Here is a 22,492-nt window from a genome sequence, read left to right as displayed (position 1 = left end):
TCCTGTGACATCGGGTGGTGTAGGTGTCCTGGAGGGCAGGTAGTTTGCCCCTGGTGATGCGTTCTGCAGACCTCACTACCCTCTGGAGAGCCTTACGGTTGTGGGCGGAGCAGTTGCCGTACCAGGCGGTGATACAGCCCGACAGGATGCTCTCGATTGTGCATCTGTAGAAGTTTGTGAGTGCTTTTGGTGACAAGCCGAATTTCTTCAGCCTCCTGAGGTTGAAGAGGCCCTGCTGCGCCTTCTTCACAACGCTGTCTGTGTGGGTGGACCAGTTCAGTTTGTCCGTGATGTGTACACCGAGGAACTTAAAACTTTCCACCTTCTCCACTACTGACCCGTCGATGTGGATAGGGGGGTGCTCCCTCTGCTGTTTCCTGAAGTCCACAATCATCTCCTTTGTTTTGTTGACGTTGAGTATGAGGTTATTTTCCTGACACCACACTCCGAGGGCCCTCACCTCCTCCCTGTAGGCCGTCTCGTCGTTGTTGGTGATCAAGCCTACCACTGTAGTGTCATCCGCAAACTTGATGATTGAGTTGGAGGCGTGCATGGCCACGCAGTCGTGGGTGAACAGGGAGTACAGGAGAGGGCTCAGAACGCACCCTTGTGGGGCCCCAGTGTTGAGGATCAGCGGGGTGGAGATGTTGTTACCTACCCTCACCACCTGGGGGCGGCCCGTCAGGAAGTCCAGGACCCAGTTGCACGGGGCGGGGTCGAGACCCAGGGTCTCGAGCTTGATGACGAGTTTGGAGGGTACTATGGTGTTAAATGCTGAGCTGTAATCGATGAACAGCATTCTCACATGGGTATTCCTCTTGTCCAGATGGGTTAGGGCAGTGTGCAGTGTGGTTGCAATTGCGTCGTCTGTGGACCTATTGGGTCGGTAAGCAAATTGGAGTGGGTCTAGGGTGTCCGGTAGGGTGGAGGTGATATGGTCCTTGACTAGTCTCTCAAAGCACTTCATGATGACGGAAGTGAGTGCTACGGGGCGGTAGTCGTTTAGCTCAGTTACCTTAGCTTTCTTGGGAACAGGAACAATGGTGGCCCTCTTGAAGCATGTGGGAACAGCAGACTGGGATAAGGATTGATTGAATATGTCCGTAAACACACCAGCCAGCTGGTCTGCGCATGCTCTGAGGACGCGGCTGGGAATGCCGTCTGGGCCTGCAGCCTTGCGAGGGTTAACACGTTTAAATGTTTTACTCACCTCGGCTGCAGTGAAGGAGAGCCCGCAGGTTTTGGTAGGGGGCCGTGTCAGTGGCACTGTATTGTCCTCAAAGCGGGCAAAAAAGTTGTTTAGCCTGTCTGGGAGCAAGACATCCTGGTCCTCGACGGGGCTGGTTTTCTTTTTGTAGTCCGTGATTGACTGTAGACCCTGCCACATACCTCTTGTGTCTGAGCTGTTGAATTTCGACTCGATTTTGTCTCTGTACTGAGACTTAGCCTGTTTGATTGCCTTGCGGAGAGAATAGCTACACTGTTTGTATTCGGTCATGCTTCCGGTCACCTTGCCCTGGTTAAAAGCAGTGGTTCGCGCTTTCAGTTTCACGCGAATGCTGCCGTCAATCCACGGTTTCTGGTTTGGGAATGTTTTTATCGTTGCTGTGGGTACGACATCGTCAATGCACTTCCTAATGAACTCGCTCACCGAATCAGCATATTCGTCAATATTGTTGTTGGACGCGATGCGGAACATATTCCAATCCGCGTGATCGAAGCAGTCTTGAAGCGTGGATTCAGATTGGTCGGACCAGCGTTGAACAGACCTGAGCGCGGGAGCTTGTTGTTTGAGTTTTTGTTTGTAGGCTGGAATCAACAAAATGGAGTCGTGGTCAGCTTTTCCGAAAGGGGGGCGGGGGAGGGCCTTATAAGCGTCGCGGAAATTAGTATAACAATGGTCTAGTGTTTTTCCAGCCCTGGTAGCACAATCGATATGCTGATAGAATTTAGGGAGTTTTGTTTTTAGATTAGCCTTGTTAAAATCCCCAGCTACGATGAATGCAGCCTCAGGGTGTGTGGTTTCCAGTTTACAAAGAGTCAGATAAAGTTCGTTCAGGGCCATCGATGTGTCTGCTTGGGGGGGAATGTATACGGCTGTGATTATGATTGACGAGAATTCCCTTGGTAGATAATGCGGTCGACATTTGATTGTGAGGAGTTCTAGATCAGGTGAACAGAACGACTTGAGTTCTTGTGTGTTGTTATGATGATCACACCACTTCTCGTTAATCATAAGGCATACCCCCCCGCCCCTCTTCTTACCGGAAAGATGTTTGTTTCTGTCGGCGCGATGCATGAAGAAACCAGCTGGCTGCACCGACTCCGTGTTCATTATCTTTCCACAGATATTCAATGGGATTCAAGTCTGGGCTTTGGCTGGGCCAATCTAGGACTGCTTTGACTGTATGCTTGGGGTCAATGTCCTGTTGGAACATATACTAAACAAAAATATAAATGCAACATGCAACAATTTCATTTTTTTTACCGAGTTACAGTTCATATAAGGAAATCAGTCTATTGAAATGAATTCATTAGGCCCTAATCTATGGATTTCACATGACTGGGAATACAGATATGCATTTGTTGATCACAGATGCCTGTAAAAAAAGTAGGAGCGTGGATCAGAAAACCGGTCAGTATCTAGCGTGACCACCATTTACCTCATGCAGTCTAGCATGACCACCATTTACATCTCCTTCAAATAGAGTTGATCAGGCTGTTGATTGTGGCCTGTGTAATGTTGTAGCAGTGAAACACACTGTTGTACACGTCGATCCAGAGAATCCCAAACCTGCTCAATGGATGACATGTCTGGTGAGTATGCAGGCCAAGGAAGAACTGGGAAATTTTCAGCAGCCAGGAATTGTATACAGATCCTTGCGACATGGGGCCATGCATTCTCATGCTCAAACATGAGGTGATGGTAGCGGATGAATGGCATGACAATGGGTCTCAGGATCTCGTTACGGTAGTTCTGTGCATTCAAACTGCCATCAATAAAATGCAATTGTGTTCATTATCTGTAGTTTATGCCTGCCCATACTATAACCATGGAGCACTCTGTTCTCAACATTGGCATCAGCAAACTGCTCGCCCACACGACGCCATACAAGTGGTCTGCGGCTGTGAGGCGAGTTGGACGTACTGTCAAATTCTCTAAAAAAACTTTGGAGGAGGCTTATGGTATAGAAATTAACATCAAATTCTCTGGCAACAAAGAATGTGTTGTGTGACAAAACTGCACATTTTAAATTGGCCTTTTATTGTCCCCAGCACAAGGTGCACCTGTGTAATGAGCATGCTGTTTAATCATGTTCTTGATATACCACACCTGTCAGGTGGATTATCTTGGCAAAGGAGAAATGCTCACTAACAGGGATGTAAACATATTTGTGCACAAAATTTGAGAGAAATCTTTTTTGTGCATATGGAACATTTCTGATATCTTTTATTTCATCTCATGAAACATGGGATTTATATTTTTAATTTTTTGTTCAGTGTAAATCTTCGCCCCAGTCTAAGGTCATTTGCACTCTGAATCATCATCTCATCAATGATTTGCATGTATTTGGTTCCATTCATTGTACCCTCTATCCTTACCAGTCTCCCAGTCCCTGCTGCTGAAAAGCATCCCCATAGATTGATGCTGCCACCACCACGCTTCACAGTAGGGATGGTGTTAGACTGTTAGACAGGTAATGAGTTGTGCACAGTTAAGGAACATTTTTGTCTCCTCAGACCACAGAATCTTTTGCCTTATGGTCTGTCTTTCACATGACTTTTTGCATACTCCAGGCGATCAAAGGAAATTGGATGCACCTGAGCTCAATTTGGAACATTACATTTACATTTAAGTCATTTAGCAGACGCTCTTATCCAGAGCGACTTACAAATTGGAAATCATAGCCAAGTGGTGTTAATACTTTATTTCATTTTCAATACACTTGCAAAAATGTCAAAAAATTACTTTGTCATTATGGGGGTATAATGTCTAGATGGGTGAGATAAAAATACATATGATCTATTTTAAATTCTGTCTGTAACACAACAAAATGTGCAATAAGTCAAGGGGTATTAATACTGAAGGCACTTTATATACGGGTAACTTGAGCTTGGAGCATGTGTTAATGTCTGGGGGGTTTGCAGGAAAATGTTTGTTACATTTATAAAACATAGCATTAGGCTCTTCAAGAATAACAGTCAGTACAGTTGGTTGGATGAGGTGGTGTGACAGCTAACATTTTGCCTGGATCTGTCTTTAGCAGAATGGATCTACGACCCCTGTGCAGGAGAGATCTGCACCAACAACACGTGTGAGCAGGAAAACGGGGGAGACCTGTGTGGCTGCCCCGAGCTGCCCAACAACGCTGGGGGTGAGTGTGTGGAGGGAGGGAGGGGGTGGTGGTGGTAATCGTTAGGCTATACAGGATAAATATATATTTTATCTCTGTTTATTTTTAATCTTAATAATTTATTTATCCAGCTCAGTCTTATTTTGATCAAACCTTTTACAAGAATACATTGGTCGTGTTCATTAGGCATGAAATGGGAGTACTATTTGGTATTTTATTAGGATCCCCATTAGCTGTTGGGAAAGCAGCAGCTACACTTCCTGGGGTCCACGCAAAACATGAAACACTGCATAATACAGAATATTAATAGACAAGAACAGCTCAAGGACAGAACTACTTGAATCCTGACTGGTTGCATCACTGCCTGGTATGGCAACTGCTCGGCCTCTGACCACAAAACACTACAGAGGGTAGTGCATACGGCCGAGTACATCACCGGGGCCAAGCTTCCTGCCATCCAGGACCTCTATACCAGGCGGTGTAAGAGGAAGGCCCTAAAAATTGTCAGACTCCAGCCACCCTAGTCATAGACTGTTCTCTCTGCTACCGCACGGCAAGCAGTACCGGAGCGCCAAGTATAGGTCCAAGACGCTTCTAAACAGCTTCTACCCCCAAGCCATAAGACTCCTGAACATCTAATCAAATGTCTACCCAGACTATTTGCATTGCCCCCCCCCCCCCCCCATTCTACGCTGCTGATACTCTCTGTTATTATCTATGCATAGTCACTTTAATAACTCTACCTACATGTACATATTACCTCAATTACCTCGACACCGTTGCTCCCGTACATTGACTCTGTACAGGTACCCCATGTATAAAGCCCCGCTATTGTTATTTACTGCTGCTCTTTAATTATTTGTTATTCTTATCTCTTACTTTTTGGGGGGGTATTTTCTTAAAACTGCATTGTTGGTTAAGGTTTTGTAAGTAAGCATTTCACTGTAAGGTCTATCTATACCTGTTGTATTCGGCGCATGTGACAAATAAGATTTGATTTGATTCAAGTTTGAACACGACCCAAGCCAAAGTCTAGCAACTGTATTCAAGTTAGCTACCGTAGTCTTATGATTTTCAACCCCTGTGTTTTCCCACTAGACGAGGATGACATCATCCAGGCAGAGGTGACGTGTAAGCATGCCCAGATGGAGGTGTCCATCTCCAAGTGTAAGCTCTTCCAGCTGGGCTTCGAGCGCGAGGACGTGAGGATCAACGACCAGCACTGCCCCGGCATTGAGGGAGAGGACTTCATATCCTTTCACATCAACAACACCAAGGGCCATTGCGGCTCCATCGTACAGGTAACTAACCACAGATCTAGGATCAGTGGATAATTATTAAAACCTGACCTTAATTTTTAGGGGTGTGATAATACAGTTGAAGTCGGAAGTTTACATACACTTAGGTTGGAGTCATTAAAACTCGTTTTTCAACCACTCCACAAATTACTTGTTAACAAACTATCGTTTTTGCAAGTCGGTTAGGACATCTACTTTGTGCATGACACAAGTCATTTTTCCAACAATTGTTTACAGACAGATTATTTCACTTATAATTCACTGTATCACAATTCTAGTGTGTCAGAAGTTAACATACACTCAGTTGACTGTGCCTTTAAACAGCTTGGAAAATTCCCCAAAATGATGTCATTGCTTTAGAAGCTTCTGATAGGCTAATTGACATCATTTGTGTCAATTGGAGGTGTACCTGTGGATGTATTTCAAGGCCTACCTTCAAACTCAGTGCCTCTTTGCTTGACATCATGGGAAAATCAAAAGAAATCAGCCAAGATCTCAGAAAAAAAATTGTAGACCTCCACAAGTCTGGTTCATCCTTGGGAGCAATTTCCAAAGGCCTGAAGGTACCACGTTCATCTGTACAAACAATAGTACGCAAGTATAAACACCATGGGACCACGCAGCTGTCACACCGCTCAGAAAGGAGATGCGTTCTGTCTCCTAGAGATGAACGTACTTTGGTGCGAAAAGTGCAAAACAAAAAGTATCTATATCCACAGTAAAGCAAGTCCTATATCGACATAACCTGAAAGGCCGCTCAGCAAGGAAGAAGCCACTGCTCCAAAACCACCATAAAAAAGCCAGACTACAGTTTGCAACTGCACATGGGGACAAAGATTGTACTTTTTGGAGAAATGTCCTCTGTCCTGATGAAACAGAAATAGAATTGTTTGGCCATAATGACCATCGTTATGTTTGGAGGAAAAAGGGGGAGGCTTGCAAGCTGAAGAACACCATCCCAACCGTGAAGCACGGGGGTGGCAGCATCATGTTGTGGGGTTGCTTTGCTGCAGGAGGGACTGGTGCACTTCACAAAATAGATGGCATCATGAGGCGGGGAAATTATGTGGATATATTGAAGCAACATCTCAAGACATCAGTCAGGAAGTTAAAGCTTGGTCGCAAATGGGTCTTCCAAATGGACAATGACCCCAAGCATACTTCCAAAGTTGTGGCAAAATGGCATAAGGACAACAAAGTCAAGGTATTGGAGTGGCCATCACAAAGCCCTGACCTCAATCCTATAGAAAATTTGTGGGCAGAACTGAAAAAGCTTTTGCGAGCAAGGAGGCCTATAAACTTGACTCAGTTACACCAGCTCTGTCAGGATGAATGGGCCAAAATTCACCCAACTTTTTGTGGGAAGCTTGTGGAAGGCTACCTGAAATGTTTGACCGAAGTTAAACAATTTAAAGGCAATGCTACCAAATACTAATTGAGTGTATGTAAACTTCGGACCCACTGGGAATGCGATGAAATAAATAAAAGCTGAAATATGTCATTCTCTCTACTATTATTCTGACATTTCACATTCTTAAAATAAAGTGGTGATCCTAACTGACCTACGACAGGGTATTTTTACTCTGATTAAATGTCAGGAATTGTGAAAAACTGAGTTTAAATGTATTTGGCTAAAGTGTCTGTAAACTTCCGACTTCAACTGTATATCTGACCCTATATCAGTGATCTCCTTCTACATTAACAACACCAGGGGCCACGTGGCTGTATCGTAAAGGTTGCCACAGATCTGTAGTCAGATTATTTTACCTTTAATCATAACTAGTCATTATGGGGATTGAAAAATATCTGATCCTGGAGCAGTGGTTAGTGCTACTTCCACCTACTGGTGGCAAACACATGCCGTAGGCTTGTGACTCATCCCCAAGGGGCAATAGGACTTAATTTTATTGGTGAGAAACTGTATAGCCAATAGGGTAGACCTGTCATTTCCTATCGCAAGGGCCAGTAGTGCTCCATGTTACTGATGAACTCTCTTCCCCGACCAATAGGCATACTATACTTACTGTAATGATGTTTATTGTCCTGCATATCTGCCATTTATATTTTCTACCAGTCCAACAGCACACACATCATGTACAAGAACACGGTGTGGATTGAGAGCGTGAACAACACTGGCAACATCATTACCAGGGACAAGACCATCAACGTGGAGTTTTCCTGCGCCTACGAGCTGGACCTCAAGATATCTCTGGAGACCGTGCTTAGGCCCATGCTCAGGTTAGAGGACCTACTCTTTCTCAACTTTCCCCAAATTCCCAGGTTTTCCAAAAATCCCAGTTGGAAGATTCCAAGAATCAGAAGGGAAATCTAAGCAGGAAATCTGGAATCCTCAAATCATAACTTCCTGGGAATTTTGGGAGAGTTAGCGGAATTTTTCAACCCTACTGTGATTGTTTTCAATTAAAATGGTCAAAAGAAACTAAAATAGCTTCTTGGCAAAGACTAATTTCTCAAGGAAGAATTTTACTAGGACTGTCTGGGAGTGGTCTGAGTGGGAAGGGGAAAACTGAAAACTACCTGTTATTGGCAGAGAGGTTTGGAACCCTTTTTCTTATTGGTCTATTAACTAATTTACCACCTGGTGATGTCACCAGGTAGCTCAAAACTCCATCACACCAAAACAGGCTGAAATTTCAGGCAGTCTTTTTAAACAGCTTTTACACTAAAAGGGCATTATCATTTTCACAATTTCACAGTATTATTCCAACCTCATAGTGTGGAAATGTATATAAAACACTAGAAATCAAGTTTTTGACTGCACTAGGCCTTTAAAGGACAAGTTCACTTTTTTTCCCTTTTTTTTATCAAAAATGTATTTGGCATGTTATAGAAATGTCCAGACACTTTTTTTTTGCGATTTCACTTGGTTTGGAGAAACTTGCCCACCAGTGATATACCTTCTCATGCTCGTTGTATGTTCATGTTGTACACATGAAATTGTGTCATTACAACTTTATCCGCAACGTTATAGCATTCCGTTGGTCTCAAGCGATACTTCTCCGTGTAGCCCGTGCATGCATGTACAGAAAAGTACTGCTCCACACAAGACCAATGTTTTCCATCGCCTGACTTGTTATAGAGTTTATTCAATGATATCCCTCAATGATATCCCTCACCTTCTCTCCCCCTTCCCATATCTCTCTCTCCCTAAACCCTTTCTCCAGTGTGATCAACCTCACCCTCCCCACCCAGGAGGGTAACTTCATCACTAAGATGGCACTGTACAAGAACTCGTCGTACCACCAGCCGTACCGCGAGGGCGAGGTGGTGCTGAGCACACGGGACATCCTCTTCGTGGGGGTGTTTGTGGAGGGGGCCGACGAGAACCAGCTCATCCTTATCGTCAATATGTGCTGGGCCACGCCGTCCCGCTACAGCAGCGACCGGCTCCGCTACATCATCATAGAAAGAGGGTAGGCTCAAAATAACATACCACATGTCTGCAGCCAAAATAGCACCCTATCCCCTATAAATTGCTCAAATGACAGACAAACGGATGGACAGACGTTAGGAACAGACGTTAGGTTGTATTGTACGAAAACAAAGGACCACACTAACTTCTCTTTCTTTATCTATGAAGTTGTCCCAACATCAAGGATAACACCATAGGCATGGCTGAGAACGGGGTGTCCCTCACCTGCCGCTTCCACGTCACAGTCTTCAAGTTCATTGGGGACTATGACGAGGTCCACCTCCACTGTGACGTGTCGCTGTGTGACCACGAGATCAATGCCTGCAAAGTGGTGAGGAGACCCTGAACATGGAGATGAACACTGAATTAAATCCGGAACCAGTTTCATCTTTGTCCAGTTTTTATAAGCGGCAAATGATAACAAATCTAACATGTTGTGAAGCATGCTTAGAATAGCTAAGCTTACAATGGCTATGTTATGCCAGCTTAATACAAGTGTGTGTGTGTGTGTGTGTGTGTGTGTGTGTGTGTGTGTGTGTGTGTGTGTGTGTGTGTGTGTGTGTGTGTGTGTGTGTGTGTGTGTGTGTGTGTGTGTGTGTGTGTGTGTGTGTGTGTGTGTGTGTGTGTGTGTGTGTGTGTGTGTGTGAGTGTGTGTAGAACTGTCCCCACAACAGGAGGATGTACACGGACTACAGCAATCACAAGGAGCAGATCCTCACTGTAGGACCCATCAGAAGGAGAGGTACAGATCAGTGTTGCCCTAGTGTGCGTGCATGTATGTGATGCAGACATGTCGCCTTAGTGTATGCATGCACTTGTGTAAATACCAGTATGTGTGCGATTCACAATTTTGTGTGTACTTGTGTATATTAGAGTCGGACTGGTGTGAGGTGGGGAACGGGGGCTGTGAGCAGATCTGCACCAGTAAAGGGATGGGAGCTGTGTGTAGCTGTGTGACTGGGATGCTGCAGAGGGACGGAAAGAGCTGTAGAGGTAAACACACATCCTTTACATTGCTATATGGGTGATTCTATGAATAAAGTGCCTTTTAAGTATTGTAATTTTGTTTAAAAAAAAATACTATTTCACATCATTTTAACCTTCTTCGTAACAATATTATCCCATCTCAACAGTGTGACCGGAGTTGCAAAATTCCGGTAACTTTCCCAAAATTCCCAAGTTTGCCAGAAATCCCAGTTGTAAGATTCCTGGAATCAGAAGGGAATAAGCGACAAAATTGGGAATCCTCAAATCTAACTTGGGAATAACTTGGGAATTGTGCAAACAAAAATGCACATACACTCTACGAAGGTTGGGGTCAATTCCATTATAATTGACTGAATTGAAATGGAATTTATCCCACGCACTGTACTGTGGGCACACACTCTGTCTTCATTTTGAAGGTACTGTACTTGCAAGTAAGTGATGTGTAGAGGAAGTCCTGTGTAGCTCAGTTGGAAGAGCATGGCACTTGCAACGCCAGGGTTGTGGGTTTGATTCCCACGGGGCACCAGTATAGGGAGAAAAAAATATATGAAAATGTATGCACTCAGTACTGTAAGTTGCGTCTGCTAAATGACTAAAATGTCAAATGTAAACGTAGAGTGTGACAAGCACAAAGAGTATGCACGTGACTTCCTCGTTCAATATTTTACAATCGTTTTTTTTTTTTTTACAGTATTTACAGTACTTTTTCCTCTGGTATTAACTTGGTGTTTGCTAGGAAAAATATGTGGTATCAATGGTTACTTTCTGGTACTTATTCAACACAATTGGTAACTACTTGTTACCTAATGATAACCAGTTGTGCTTGTTTTAATCAATCCTCAACAAACGAGCACGTAAATCATTAATACTGTGTTATTAACATGTTACCGTCTATTTTTAAGTAATACCTGGTCATTTCAGTACCGTAAAGTAAGTGCTACCAAAAAATTATGTTTACGTCCAAAGGCGCACTGGGGTTCTCTTCTTTCTCATCTGACCAGGTGTGAAAGTACGGGACCTCCTATGTGTGCACATGCTTAATCATAGAATTACATTTAGAATCCCTATTAACTCAGTAGGATCTCTGTGGGCCTAGTCGTAAAGATTTATAATTTAACTCTTTAAATGTATTACATTTTATTGTGGCATTAACACAACCAGTCTTGATGTTTTTAGTCACTTCAAAGAGGCTCCTTTACTAGGCTACCCGTGCACGTTCATTCACTAGAAACATATATCCAACCTCCAAGCAGTGGTGAATGGAAAGAGACATCTGTTACTCAAACACCACAAAGTGTAATGACATTTTGTCATTAGGCCAGAATTTATGTATCCACTACTGTCCGCGTGCGTCTCGGTGTCTAACCACACTGCATGTTAGGGCGTAGACTATACCAACCGTTTACTTGTCCATTCACTCATTTTTCATGCCTCTGACATGTGGTAGCCTAATGATAAATAGTGGTGTAATAGCCTCCAGTTTTCTTGACATTTGGTTTTAATTATTGTGATAGGCTCATGTTTTACCAGTACGGCGTAGCCCCACTATTTATTTTGCTGGGACGCCGTACTGGACCACCTTACTTTCACCCCTGCATCTGACCCTTTATTCTGTCCTTCATAAGACAACCTTCTTCATTTCTTTTTTATTCCCTCCATCCAGCTGTCAGCTCCAGCGTTGACCTACGACCCCTCATTCTCCCTCTGGCCCTTAGCACGGTGGTCTCCGTGCTCCATGCTCACTCACACACTTCTCTCTTCTCCTAACACTGGAAGGACAGTCAGAGAGAGAGGAGGGAGAGAGAGACAGATAAAAAGAAAAGAGGAGAGCAATGTAACACGAAATAACAGCAAAATATAGAACAGACAGCTACACTTCCTGCTCACTGTCACAGAGAAATCCACAGCAACCAATCACAGAGACAAGAAGCCCTTCCCTCTGGATGGACTTAACAACAACAACTCAAGGCCCTGGATCACAACAACAACAACAACTCACAAGGCCCTGGATCACAACAACAACAACCACAAGGCCCTGGATCACAACAACAACAACAACTCACAAGGCCCTGGATCACAACAACAACAACTCACAAGGCCCTGGATCACAACAACAACAACTCACAAGGCCCTGGATCACAACAACAACAACTCACAAGGCCCTGGATCACAACAACCACAAGGCCCTGGATCACAACAACTCACAAGGCCCTTGATCACAATGAAAAAAGCCCCCCCAAAGAATATTTTTACTCACATAAACTTTAGCTAGACAGAAGAAAGTCAGTATATTTCATTTAAAAAACAGCTTAGTGAGTTAGTATTAGATAAAGCGTTTTTTTATGAGAGGTGAGGGCATAGTTTGCCCTACATTTATCTTTGATGGCAAAGCTTGGTTTCCAAAATGATTAAAAAATATATTTTATCATTATTTATGTGTGAAGTCTAAGGCTGTGTATGTGAATCGATTACCTGTTCCCCACTCAGCCCCTTATCCCCTACTCTGAAAATATTGAATGAGTCTCAATAACATACAATGTGCTGGTAGATGTGCCTTGACTGGTCATGTCACACTGCCATTCTACTTGCCTACTCATGTGCCAGCCTCAATCAGAAACAGTTCTAAAATAATTTCTATGTTCAAAATGATACTCCTAGAAACATTTGATTGAAAAATAATGAATATTGTGAAAGTTAAATTACTTCTCAAAAAGTTTTTATTTTGTGCACAACATACATTTTGTAAAAACCGATGTAGGTCCAGTTCTCCAGACCGATATCATTATGAGCAAAAAAGCAATGTGACCTGTGTCAAAATGCGCCTACCTAGGCTACTGTTATCGGCATATGAAATAAGCAATGTTTTTGTACAATGACAAAGAAAGAAGCTCATCCCACTCCATATAGCTAGCAATAACAATTTATGTTAGAAAATATTGGAGTATCTCATAACATTTTCATTATGTACAAATGTATACTGAACAAAAATATAAACGCAACATGTAAAGTGTCAGTCCCGTGTTTCATGAGCTGAAATAAAAGATCCCAGAAATGTTCCATATGCACAAAAAGCTTATTTCTTTCCAATTTTGTGCACAAATTTGTTTACATCCCTGTTACTGATCTTTTCTCCTTTACCAAGATAATCCATCCACCTGACAGGTGTGGCATATCAAGACGCTGATTAATCATCATTACACATGTGCACCTTGTGCTGGGGACAGTAAAAGGCCACTCTAAAATGTGCAGTTTTGTCACACAACACATTGTCACAGATGTCTCAAGTTTTGAGGGAGCGTGCAATTGGCATGCTGACTGCAGGAATGTCCACCAGAGGTGTTGCCAGTGACTTTAATGTTAATTTCTCTACCATAAGCCGCCTCCAACGTCGTTTTAGAGAATTTGGCAGTACATCTAACCGGCCTCACAACCGCAGACCACGTCTATGGCATCGTGTGATCAAGCGGTTTGCTGATGTCAATGTTGTGAACAGAGTGCCCCATGGTGGGGTTAGGGTATGGGCAGGCATAAGCTATGGACAACGAACACAATTACATTTTATCAATGGCAATTGGAATGCACAGCGATATGAGATCCTGAGGCCCATTGTTGTGCCATTCATCTGTTGCCATCACCTCATGTTTCAACATGATAATGTTGCAAGGATCTGTACACAATTTCTGGACGCTGAAAGTGTCCCAGTTCTTACATGGCCTGCATACTCACCAGACCTGTCACCCATTGAGCTTGTTTGGGATGCTCTGGATCAACGTGTAAGACAGTGTGTTCCAGTTCACGCCAATGTCCAGCTACTTCGCACAGCCATTGTCCAGCTACCAATGTCCAGCTACTTCGCACAGCCATTGAAGAGGAGTGGGGCACCATTCCACAGGCCACAATCAACAGCCTGATCAACTCACGCTGCATGAGGCAAATGGTGGTCACACCAGATACTGACTGGTTTTCTGATCCTCACCCCTACTTTATTTATTTATTAAGGTGTCTGTGACAAACAGCTGCATATCTGTATTCCCAGTCATTTGAAATCCATAGATTAAGCCTAATGAATGTACTATAATTGACTAATTTGCTTTAATGAACTGTAACTCAAAATATTTTAAATTGTTGCATGTTGCATTTATGTTTTTGTTTAGTATACATATTGTTAGTACAGGCTTTTTTGTTGTGAAATTGTATGACTTTCAATTGGCATTTCAATATTGAGTTTCATAATTAATTGACCCAAAAAGGCAGCAAGACGAGGCAATTATCCCATTTTAGAAAAGCAATACAATTTCAAGAATAAACTGAACAGCTCTCATAATTGACCATTGTGTCCGTTTTGTCTCTTCAAAAGTTCCACATAAGCCTACATGCATTCATGCCTCAATGATTTTATAAAACCATAAACTTAATTAATATGCTAAACGTAGGCTATGTGAAAGAGCTACAAATGTTAACATGCTTGCTGCTAATTTGGGGTTGTATAGTTGTGCAATAAATAGGCGCGAATTTGGACTACAGACGAGCGTGTGCATGAGTATCCCGTCACCAAGTCTAAAATACTTTAAAAACGAAATTAGACCTAGCTACTGTAAATGCATGCAATGTACACAGTTTAAGGATACGGCAACTTTACCGATATCTTGATGGAAGGTGGAATATGTTATATATAATGTGCACATATAGATAAGCGCAAAATAAATATTGGTTTGACATCGACGCAGAAGCTACATTTGCGTTTTGGACACTGCAGAAAAGTGAAGACTTCGAAGGTGAGAGAGAACCTACTTTATGTAGTCTACTGTACAGTAATAGCTTATTGCAATGATGTAACTGGCTAAGCGTAAATCTAACGTTGGTTACCGACTGTCTTTAATCCCGGTTCCATGTAAAAGAGCATGGGTGGACAAGACTACTGATGCTATGATACTTTTTAACCCCCTCCAATGTATTGCACCTACTAGGCCAGCTGTCTTCCCAACCTGCAGACTATGTTTATTGCACCTACTAGGCCAGCTGTCTTCCCAACCTGCAGACTATGTTTATAGCAACTACATAACTACAGCAACAGGGGTTTGTTTGAGTTGATTTTGATTTATGCATTAGCAAAAATTCCATTGGCAGCAAATGGATTTCCTTGTCAGCCGTGTAGTTATGTAGCCTATCAAATGTGCACGTTTGTGACTACCACAAAAATGGATCAGGTGTTCCATTCTCCATTAGTGTGCCTGTGTTCTACTTCCTCTTTCAATTGGTATTGTGTGTGTGTGTAAGCTGAGAGGAGTTACACTGCTGTGAGATTCAACCTCACATGTGTTTGTATTTGTGTGTGTGTAGCATGTAAAGTGAGCGTGTGTTCCTTCTGTCCATCCTACACACATCTTGTTGAACACAGCAGATCTGATTTAGAATGTAACTGACAGCTCTATTGGCTACATTTTAGGGGGGTCCAGCTCCTTTTCCTCGGACCAATACACTGACGCTCTTGTTTCCTTCCTCCCTTCCAGTCTGCATATCCCTCCCTGCTGACCTCTCCTCTCCAGGATGTCTCAAGTGTCCTCCACCCCCAGGTACAGCCCTGGCTCCAGCCTCCTGGGCCATTACAGTGCCTACGAGCCCACTGTGGGCTACCCCCTACGGGGACCAGAGCTTTGGTGGGGGCGCGTGTTAACGCCAACGGGGAAAGTAGAGGTCTCTTGCCGTCCTGTCTGGCGTACCTCACGGTGTCCACCTTTCCCCTGTCCAGCCGGCATCGCTTGGTCAGCCAGACACCCAAGACTTGGTCTCTATGGGGCTGTCCAGCCGCCCACCCTGCCAGCAGAGGACTGATTCCAGCCAGTGCCGAACACTATAGCTCTTCGTACTGGGTCTCTGAGGTGATTTAGTGGGGCGGAAGTACTGAACATGTTCTATGCACATCCAGGGACGGTGGAACAATTCTTTCACAGGATGTGCAGGATAATAGTTTTTTTGTTGCCTAGTTTTTATATTTTTCGCCATATAGTTTCCAACATTTGGCAGGCTATTTCTTTGTCAATTTTCCTATAATTAGATTCATGCAGCTTATTTTCTGACCTAACTTGTTGCCCTAGAATACTAAATAAAGCGGTGCTCAGTAGGATCTAGTTGACATTGATAAAGTTTTCTTTCATTTCTGCTTCTCTCATTGAGGGAGGACGTTTAGGGACCGGGGTGAAAATGCAATAACAGCAGAAATATTTGTTCTGTGCAAAATGTCCAAATTACATCAGTTTGACCGGTTTTAAGGAAATGAAAAGCTGTGAAGATGATAAAACATGTTTCTGATAAGATTTCAGTTTGTCTTGGATGCAGAAATAAAGAAATCATATTTCTCCACTCCTGTTCCTGAGACTAAATGTACATTTGGTGTATCATTTTACTGCAAGGATATACTTACTTCTGCAGGAGTTATTATTATATTAGAATACATGTGAGAGGTTATAGGCCTACAGTACATGTACAGATTTCAGTTAGGCCACTATTCCTAATCTGAACATCAAAAGTGAGCAGACCAGGGTGTTCGGCCGCATCTGCCACAGCCCTACTTCCGCCATCTCATTGCACATTTGTGATAGTGGGTGGGTGAGTGAGAGAGATACTGATAGCGATATTCATAAAAATACAGTGCCTTCAGAAAGTATTCAGCCCCTTGACTTTTTCTACATTTTGTTACGTTACAGCCTTATTTTAAAATGGATAAAAAACATTTTCCCCTCATCAATCTACAAACAATAACCCTAAATGGCAAAGCAAAACCAGGTTTTTAGAATGTAAAAAAAAAACTGAAATATTACATTTACATAAGTATTCACACCCTTTACTCAGTACTTTGATGAAGCACCTTTGGCAGCGATTACAGCCTCAAGTCCTCTTGGGTATGACGCTACAAGCTTGGCACATCTGTATTTGGGGAGTTTCTTCCATTCTTCTCTGCAGATCCTCTCAAGCTCTACCAGGTTGGATGGGGAGCGTTGCTGCACAGCTATTTTCAGGTCTCTCCAGAGATGTTCGATTGGGTTCAAGTCCAGGCTCTGGCTGGGCCACTCAGGGACATCCAGAGACTTGTGCCGAAGCCACTCCTACATTGTCTTGGCTGTGTGCTTAGTGTCGTTGTCCGGTTAGAAGGTGAATCTTTGCTCTGTTCATCTTTCCCTCGATCCTGACTAGTCTCCCAGTCCCTGCCGCTGAAAAACATACCCACAACATGATGCTGCCACCACCATGTTTCACTGTAAGGATGGTGCCAGGTTTCCTTCAGACGTGACACTTGGCATTCAGGCCAAAGAGTTCAATGTTGGTTTCATCAGACCAGAGAATCTTGTTTCTTATGGTCGGAGAGTCTTTAGGTCCCTTTTGGCAAACTCCAAGCGGACTGTCATCTGGCCATTCTACCATAAAGGCCTGATTGGTGGAGTGCTGCAGAGATGGTTGTCCTTCTGGAAGGTTCTCCCATCTCCACAGAGGAACTCTGGAGCTCTATCAGAGTGACCATCGGGTTTTTAGTCACCTCCCTGACCGAGGCCCTTCTCCCCCGATTGCTCAGTTTGGCTTGGCGGCCAGCTCTAGGAAGAGTCTTGGTGGTGTCGTGTCTTTAGTATCATTAAATGTGAAGACTGTTATTTTATCAAATCAATTCTCTGTAATTATTATTATATGATTAAAATAATAATGTAAATGTAATTAACTAGGAAGTAGGGGCAGCAAGGAAAATCTTCAGATTACAAAGTTATAATTTTCCGAATATAACTCTTCAGATATTTTAATATCTGATCAACTAGTCTTCTATTAATGAATTATTCTTTACCTTACGTCAGTCTCATTCCAAACGTCGTAAATTGTTGGTTATCTGCACGAACCCAGTCTAGACTATGAATCCTCCATACACCAATTGGCTTTATCATTTATTTACTAACTAACTAAATAATCACAGAAATGCATAACAAACAAACAGTAGATATTGGTTACTAACAATGATAGGGAAGATCCCATAGTGGGCTAAACCGACATGACGGCTTGGTATACAAAGAAAAGGGGATGTGGACCGATAAGGAGTGGGAAAGACAAAATGGATCACTACACACAGTGGATATTTATATTCTTTGAAATGCTAATCCTTTGCACATGAACGCTCGCTCATTCGGGAATAATTGCAATCGATATATTTACGCCCATATGTCGTTGTGGTCTTCTCTGTTGGAATCGTCGGTCCGTCTGCGGGAGAGTCAGTTCATCAGAGAGTCTGGTTACTCATGGTGGTAGCTCTATCGGCGGCTCCTGATAGTGTCTATTTAATGGATACGTCAGGCATCCATTGTTCTTAGAGTAGATGTTTCGGCGGTTGTCGGTATTCGCATCCCAGGTTTACATCATTTCTAGCTGCAGTCTAGTAATTAGTATCTAATATTTGCTCTTATTCTGTAGGAATCGATATTCACAGAGTTGAACCATTTCCAGCCGTGTAGCCAATGCGCCACCTGGTATGGATTTCTAGTCTTGGTACTCAACCATTGCAACCACAGCTCACGCTGAGGGTTTTCTTAGTCTGAAGAGGATTTCATCAGGAGGGGGTTTTATTCATAACCATAGAAAAGGGCGGTTCCATGACGCCAGATCATGTCTGTGCTCACGGGGGCGTGGCCGCTGACTAGTTAAACTTTACAGGGAATTACATAATTTCACAAATAGTTTCATCTTTACTCATTCATTTTATACAAGAATTAGATGCAAACCCCATAATTGAGAAGTGTACACATTCAGAGAGATAGTTATGTGTGTTTCCTGTCCTCCATGATGTCACCAAATGAAACACACTCGTCATACCTGTCCCTTAAGTGTCCACGGATCATTCCCACAAGTGGACATATAGTTTAATTCCCCCATTTTGGGGATTTAGGAGTTTGGCCAAGTGAAAACTTTTGTTCACTCTGTGGTGTCTCTCTCTGCATGACCAGAGATAACAGAACCTGGGTGTAGGAGAGAGTGAGAGAGAGGGGGAAGCCACGATCTACACCCAGAAAGGGCCACGACATGACAGTGGTTCCAGACTTGTTCTATTTAAGAATGATGGAGGCCACTGTGTTCTTGGGGACCTTCAATGCTGCAGACATTTTTTCGTACCCTTCCCCAGATCTGCGCCTCGACACAATCCTGTCTCGGAGCTCTACGGACAATTCCTTCAACCTCATGGCTTGGTTATTGCTCCGACATGCACTGTCAACTGTGGGAACTTATATAGACAGATGTATGCCTTTCCAAATCATGTCCAATCAATTGAATTTACCACAAGTGGAGTCCAAGTTGTAGATCTCAAGGATGATCAATGGTAACAGGATACACCTGAGCTCAATTTCGAGTATCATAGCAAAGGGTCTGAATACTTATGCAAATAAGGTATTTCTGTTTTTTATTGTTAATACATTTACAAACATTTCCCTTTTTTTTTTTTTTCGCTTTGTCATTATGGGGTATTGTGTGTAGATTGATGACGAAAAACATTATTTAATACATTTTAGAATACGTAACAAAATATGGAAAAAGTCAAGGTGTCTGAATACTTTCCGAAGGCATTGTAAATACATCATACTCTAAGAGCCAATCTGTAGTTGATTCCTAGTGCCTTTAAAGTGGCACATCAGATAAAGGTAAAGATAGCAATACGACTTGGATGTTCCATGGTGGCATAGGGTACGAACTTTGCTTGCCATGCCTCTTGGCCCTCAAGACAGGGCTGGTGGTGAAAGCAAACAGAAGGACACTGAGTTGAAATAATGAGGTATTTATGCAATTCTCACTGTACACCACTAGATGGCAACCTTCCCTATGTACAGCAGAGGGCAGCAAATTACTATTTTATACAGTGGCAGGTTCTCCTCAGGATATTTTAACAAGATGGTGCTGCTGAGTACGTCGTTTTTGAACACCTGTAAATGCTCTATTAGGTGTGGTTTCTGGCCTTGAATAATAACAAATAAAGTACCATTTCCTAGTTTACATAGTGGTGCAGTCAGGCCAACAAAGTGGCGCAGCTCCCATCTTACATTCTTTGGGGAGAACCCTGGGTAGTACCAAAGTAGTAGAGACTAAAGAGCGCTGAACAACTTCAACCCTTCAACCCACACAAAACGCCCATTGATACCAACGTATGATTTCCGCCAAAATTTGAGTTATGCGCAATTGCGCATGTCTCTCAAGTTAGGATTCAACCGTGTATTGTAAGAATCTAGGCAGGTTTTAATGACTGTTCAGCCCCACATTTTGAATCTCCTGAAAATAATTAGTCAATTGTGAGGAAATTACATTTTTATTCACCTCACTGACCTCAATTGTAAATGTCCATGAAAGACTGGAATGATATGCAAAACAGAATGCAAAGCTGTCACTACATTTCTGCTCACAAAATGTTCTGACCACATTATTATTCACATTATTACCTACTATACAGAGGACTTAGAAACCCCTCACTGTATTAGAGAACTACATTCAAATCACCTTTGATTGATGTGATGTTATTTAAATGTAACATTCTAGGTGAGACAGGGTGTGCTCTTTCCCCCCAACCCTCTCTCTCTCTCAGATATGAAGTGATTTGTGTTGACTGTTGATATACCACTGTTTTGAATATTCTGGCCTTGCCTTACGTAAGCGTGTGTGACCTGGGGAGGGGCCACTACTTCAGAATGACAACAAGACTGAGATCTATAGACTGTAGACATTCAGCCTCTGCCATAGTCATGGTAGATTGCATTTATACAGGGTTTTATACAGCCTTTTCATAGGTTAAGTGGAGGCAGTTCACTGTGTACTTTATGTCCAAAGTAGGTACGTTTACTTGGTTTCAAAGCAATTTTTTTAATTGTAAGGGAAGACTGGCCTCATTCACAGTGACATTCACAACAACATGTTAGCCTATTCCACCTGGTTGTATTATCATCAAGTGACATTGAGCTACTTACTATGAGCTGAATTTAATGTATGAGTTTGCCTTGATGGAGAGGTTAACTAATGGTTGTTTGGATATGGGGGGATGTAGTGGTAAAATATAGGTGGATAAACCCTGAGCACTGTGGGTCAATAGGTGGGTAAACCCTAAATAAAAACTCTAGTGTAAGAGGTGGGAGAACCCTATTCACAAAATAAGGTGTGTCTACCCCCTCTACATCAGTGGTTATTGGGTGTTTGTTGTTTGTGTTGGCGGTATGACTATTAATCCATATCTTCCAAGTGGCCAATGTGAGTCATCTAGCCTGATCTAATGTTGTGCTGTCTTGTTTGGTTTCCGGGGTGATGATACCTCACCTAGTAGAAGTACAACAGGATTCCCTGGTAGGGCTTTTCCCACAGAGGCTTCCCTGGAATTATTGTAATGTATACTAAGGTGTGCTTGTGTGTACATCACTATTATTGTGTGTGTGTGTGTGTGTGCATGCAGCCATGCACCCATATGCATATTGCCAAGTTTGCATTACAGTCTTAATGCTTACGTGTGTTGTCAATTAAGATTTTTACTGCATTTTTGTAATGTTTCTGATTTTACAACCATTCTTAGAGACCTTATCATCAATGAGGCACATTCTGTCTTTACTGTTGTAGGTTCCAGTATTTCCAGAGACACCGCACCTCTTCCTTTTCCTTCACAGAGAAGGACTGAGAGCATAGTCATGTTCATTAGGCACCAAATGGAAGAAACCGACTGAAAGTGTGAGCACTACTTGGGTTATGAGAAATGCTCATTTTCGTTGGCGTGACATTTTTTTTCTCCGTTGCATGCCCTAATGAATACGACCCAGGATTGTCACCAAAATGAATAATGTTTCCATGATAATTTTTTTACAGAAATACACTATATATACAAAGTATGTGGACACCCCTTCAATTGAGTGGGTTTGACTATTTCAGCCACATCTGTTGCTGACAGGTGTATAAAATCGAGCACACAGGCATGCAATCTCCATAGACAAACATTGGCAGTAGAATGGCCTTACTGAAGAGCTCAGTGACTTTCAATGTGACACCGTCATATGATGCCACCTTTCCAACAAGTCAGTTTGTCAAATTTCTGCCCTGCTAGAGCTGCCCTGGTCAACTGTAAGTGCTGTTATTGTGAAGTGGAAACGTCTATGAGCAACAATGGCTCAGCCGCAAAGTGGTAGGCCACACAAGCTCACAGAACGGGACCGCCAAGTTCTGAAGCGTGTAACGCATTCAAAATTGTCTGTCCTCGGTTGCAACACTCACTACCGAGTTCCAAACTGCCACTGGAAGCAACGTCAGCACAATAACTGTTCGCTTCATGAAATGGTTTTCCATGGCTGAGCAGCCTAAGATCCCCATGCCCGAGCAGCCTAAGATCCCCATGCCCGAGCAGCCTAAGATCCCCATGCCCAATGGCAAGTGTT

At 42.9% G+C, this 22,492-nt stretch overlaps 1 protein-coding gene across 1 annotated transcript in view; it reads left to right on the top strand.

The window, feature by feature from the left end:
• The window catches only part of LOC139537635 (alpha-tectorin-like), a 56,752-nt gene extending 40,319 nt beyond the window's left edge, over positions 1 to 16,433 (top strand). Inside the window, exons 18-26 of the mRNA XM_071339176.1 lie at positions 4,266 to 4,376; positions 5,454 to 5,656; positions 7,728 to 7,891; positions 8,839 to 9,087; positions 9,255 to 9,417; positions 9,744 to 9,828; positions 9,960 to 10,079; positions 11,737 to 14,848; positions 15,584 to 16,433. Coding sequence (XP_071195277.1) covers positions 4,266 to 4,376; positions 5,454 to 5,656; positions 7,728 to 7,891; positions 8,839 to 9,087; positions 9,255 to 9,417; positions 9,744 to 9,828; positions 9,960 to 10,079; positions 11,737 to 11,840 — 1,199 coding nt within the window. The 3' untranslated portion in view covers positions 11,841 to 14,848; positions 15,584 to 16,433. The remainder of the gene's footprint in view (positions 1 to 4,265; positions 4,377 to 5,453; positions 5,657 to 7,727; positions 7,892 to 8,838; positions 9,088 to 9,254; positions 9,418 to 9,743; positions 9,829 to 9,959; positions 10,080 to 11,736; positions 14,849 to 15,583) is intronic.
• Positions 16,434 to 22,492: the final 6,059 nt, after the last annotated feature.

Source organism: Salvelinus alpinus, chromosome 13 (genome assembly GCF_045679555.1).
Source record: "Salvelinus alpinus chromosome 13, SLU_Salpinus.1, whole genome shotgun sequence".
In the NCBI taxonomy this organism is placed as follows: Eukaryota; Metazoa; Chordata; class Actinopteri; order Salmoniformes; family Salmonidae; genus Salvelinus; species Salvelinus alpinus.
This window is presented reverse-complemented; position numbering and strand designations above follow the sequence as displayed.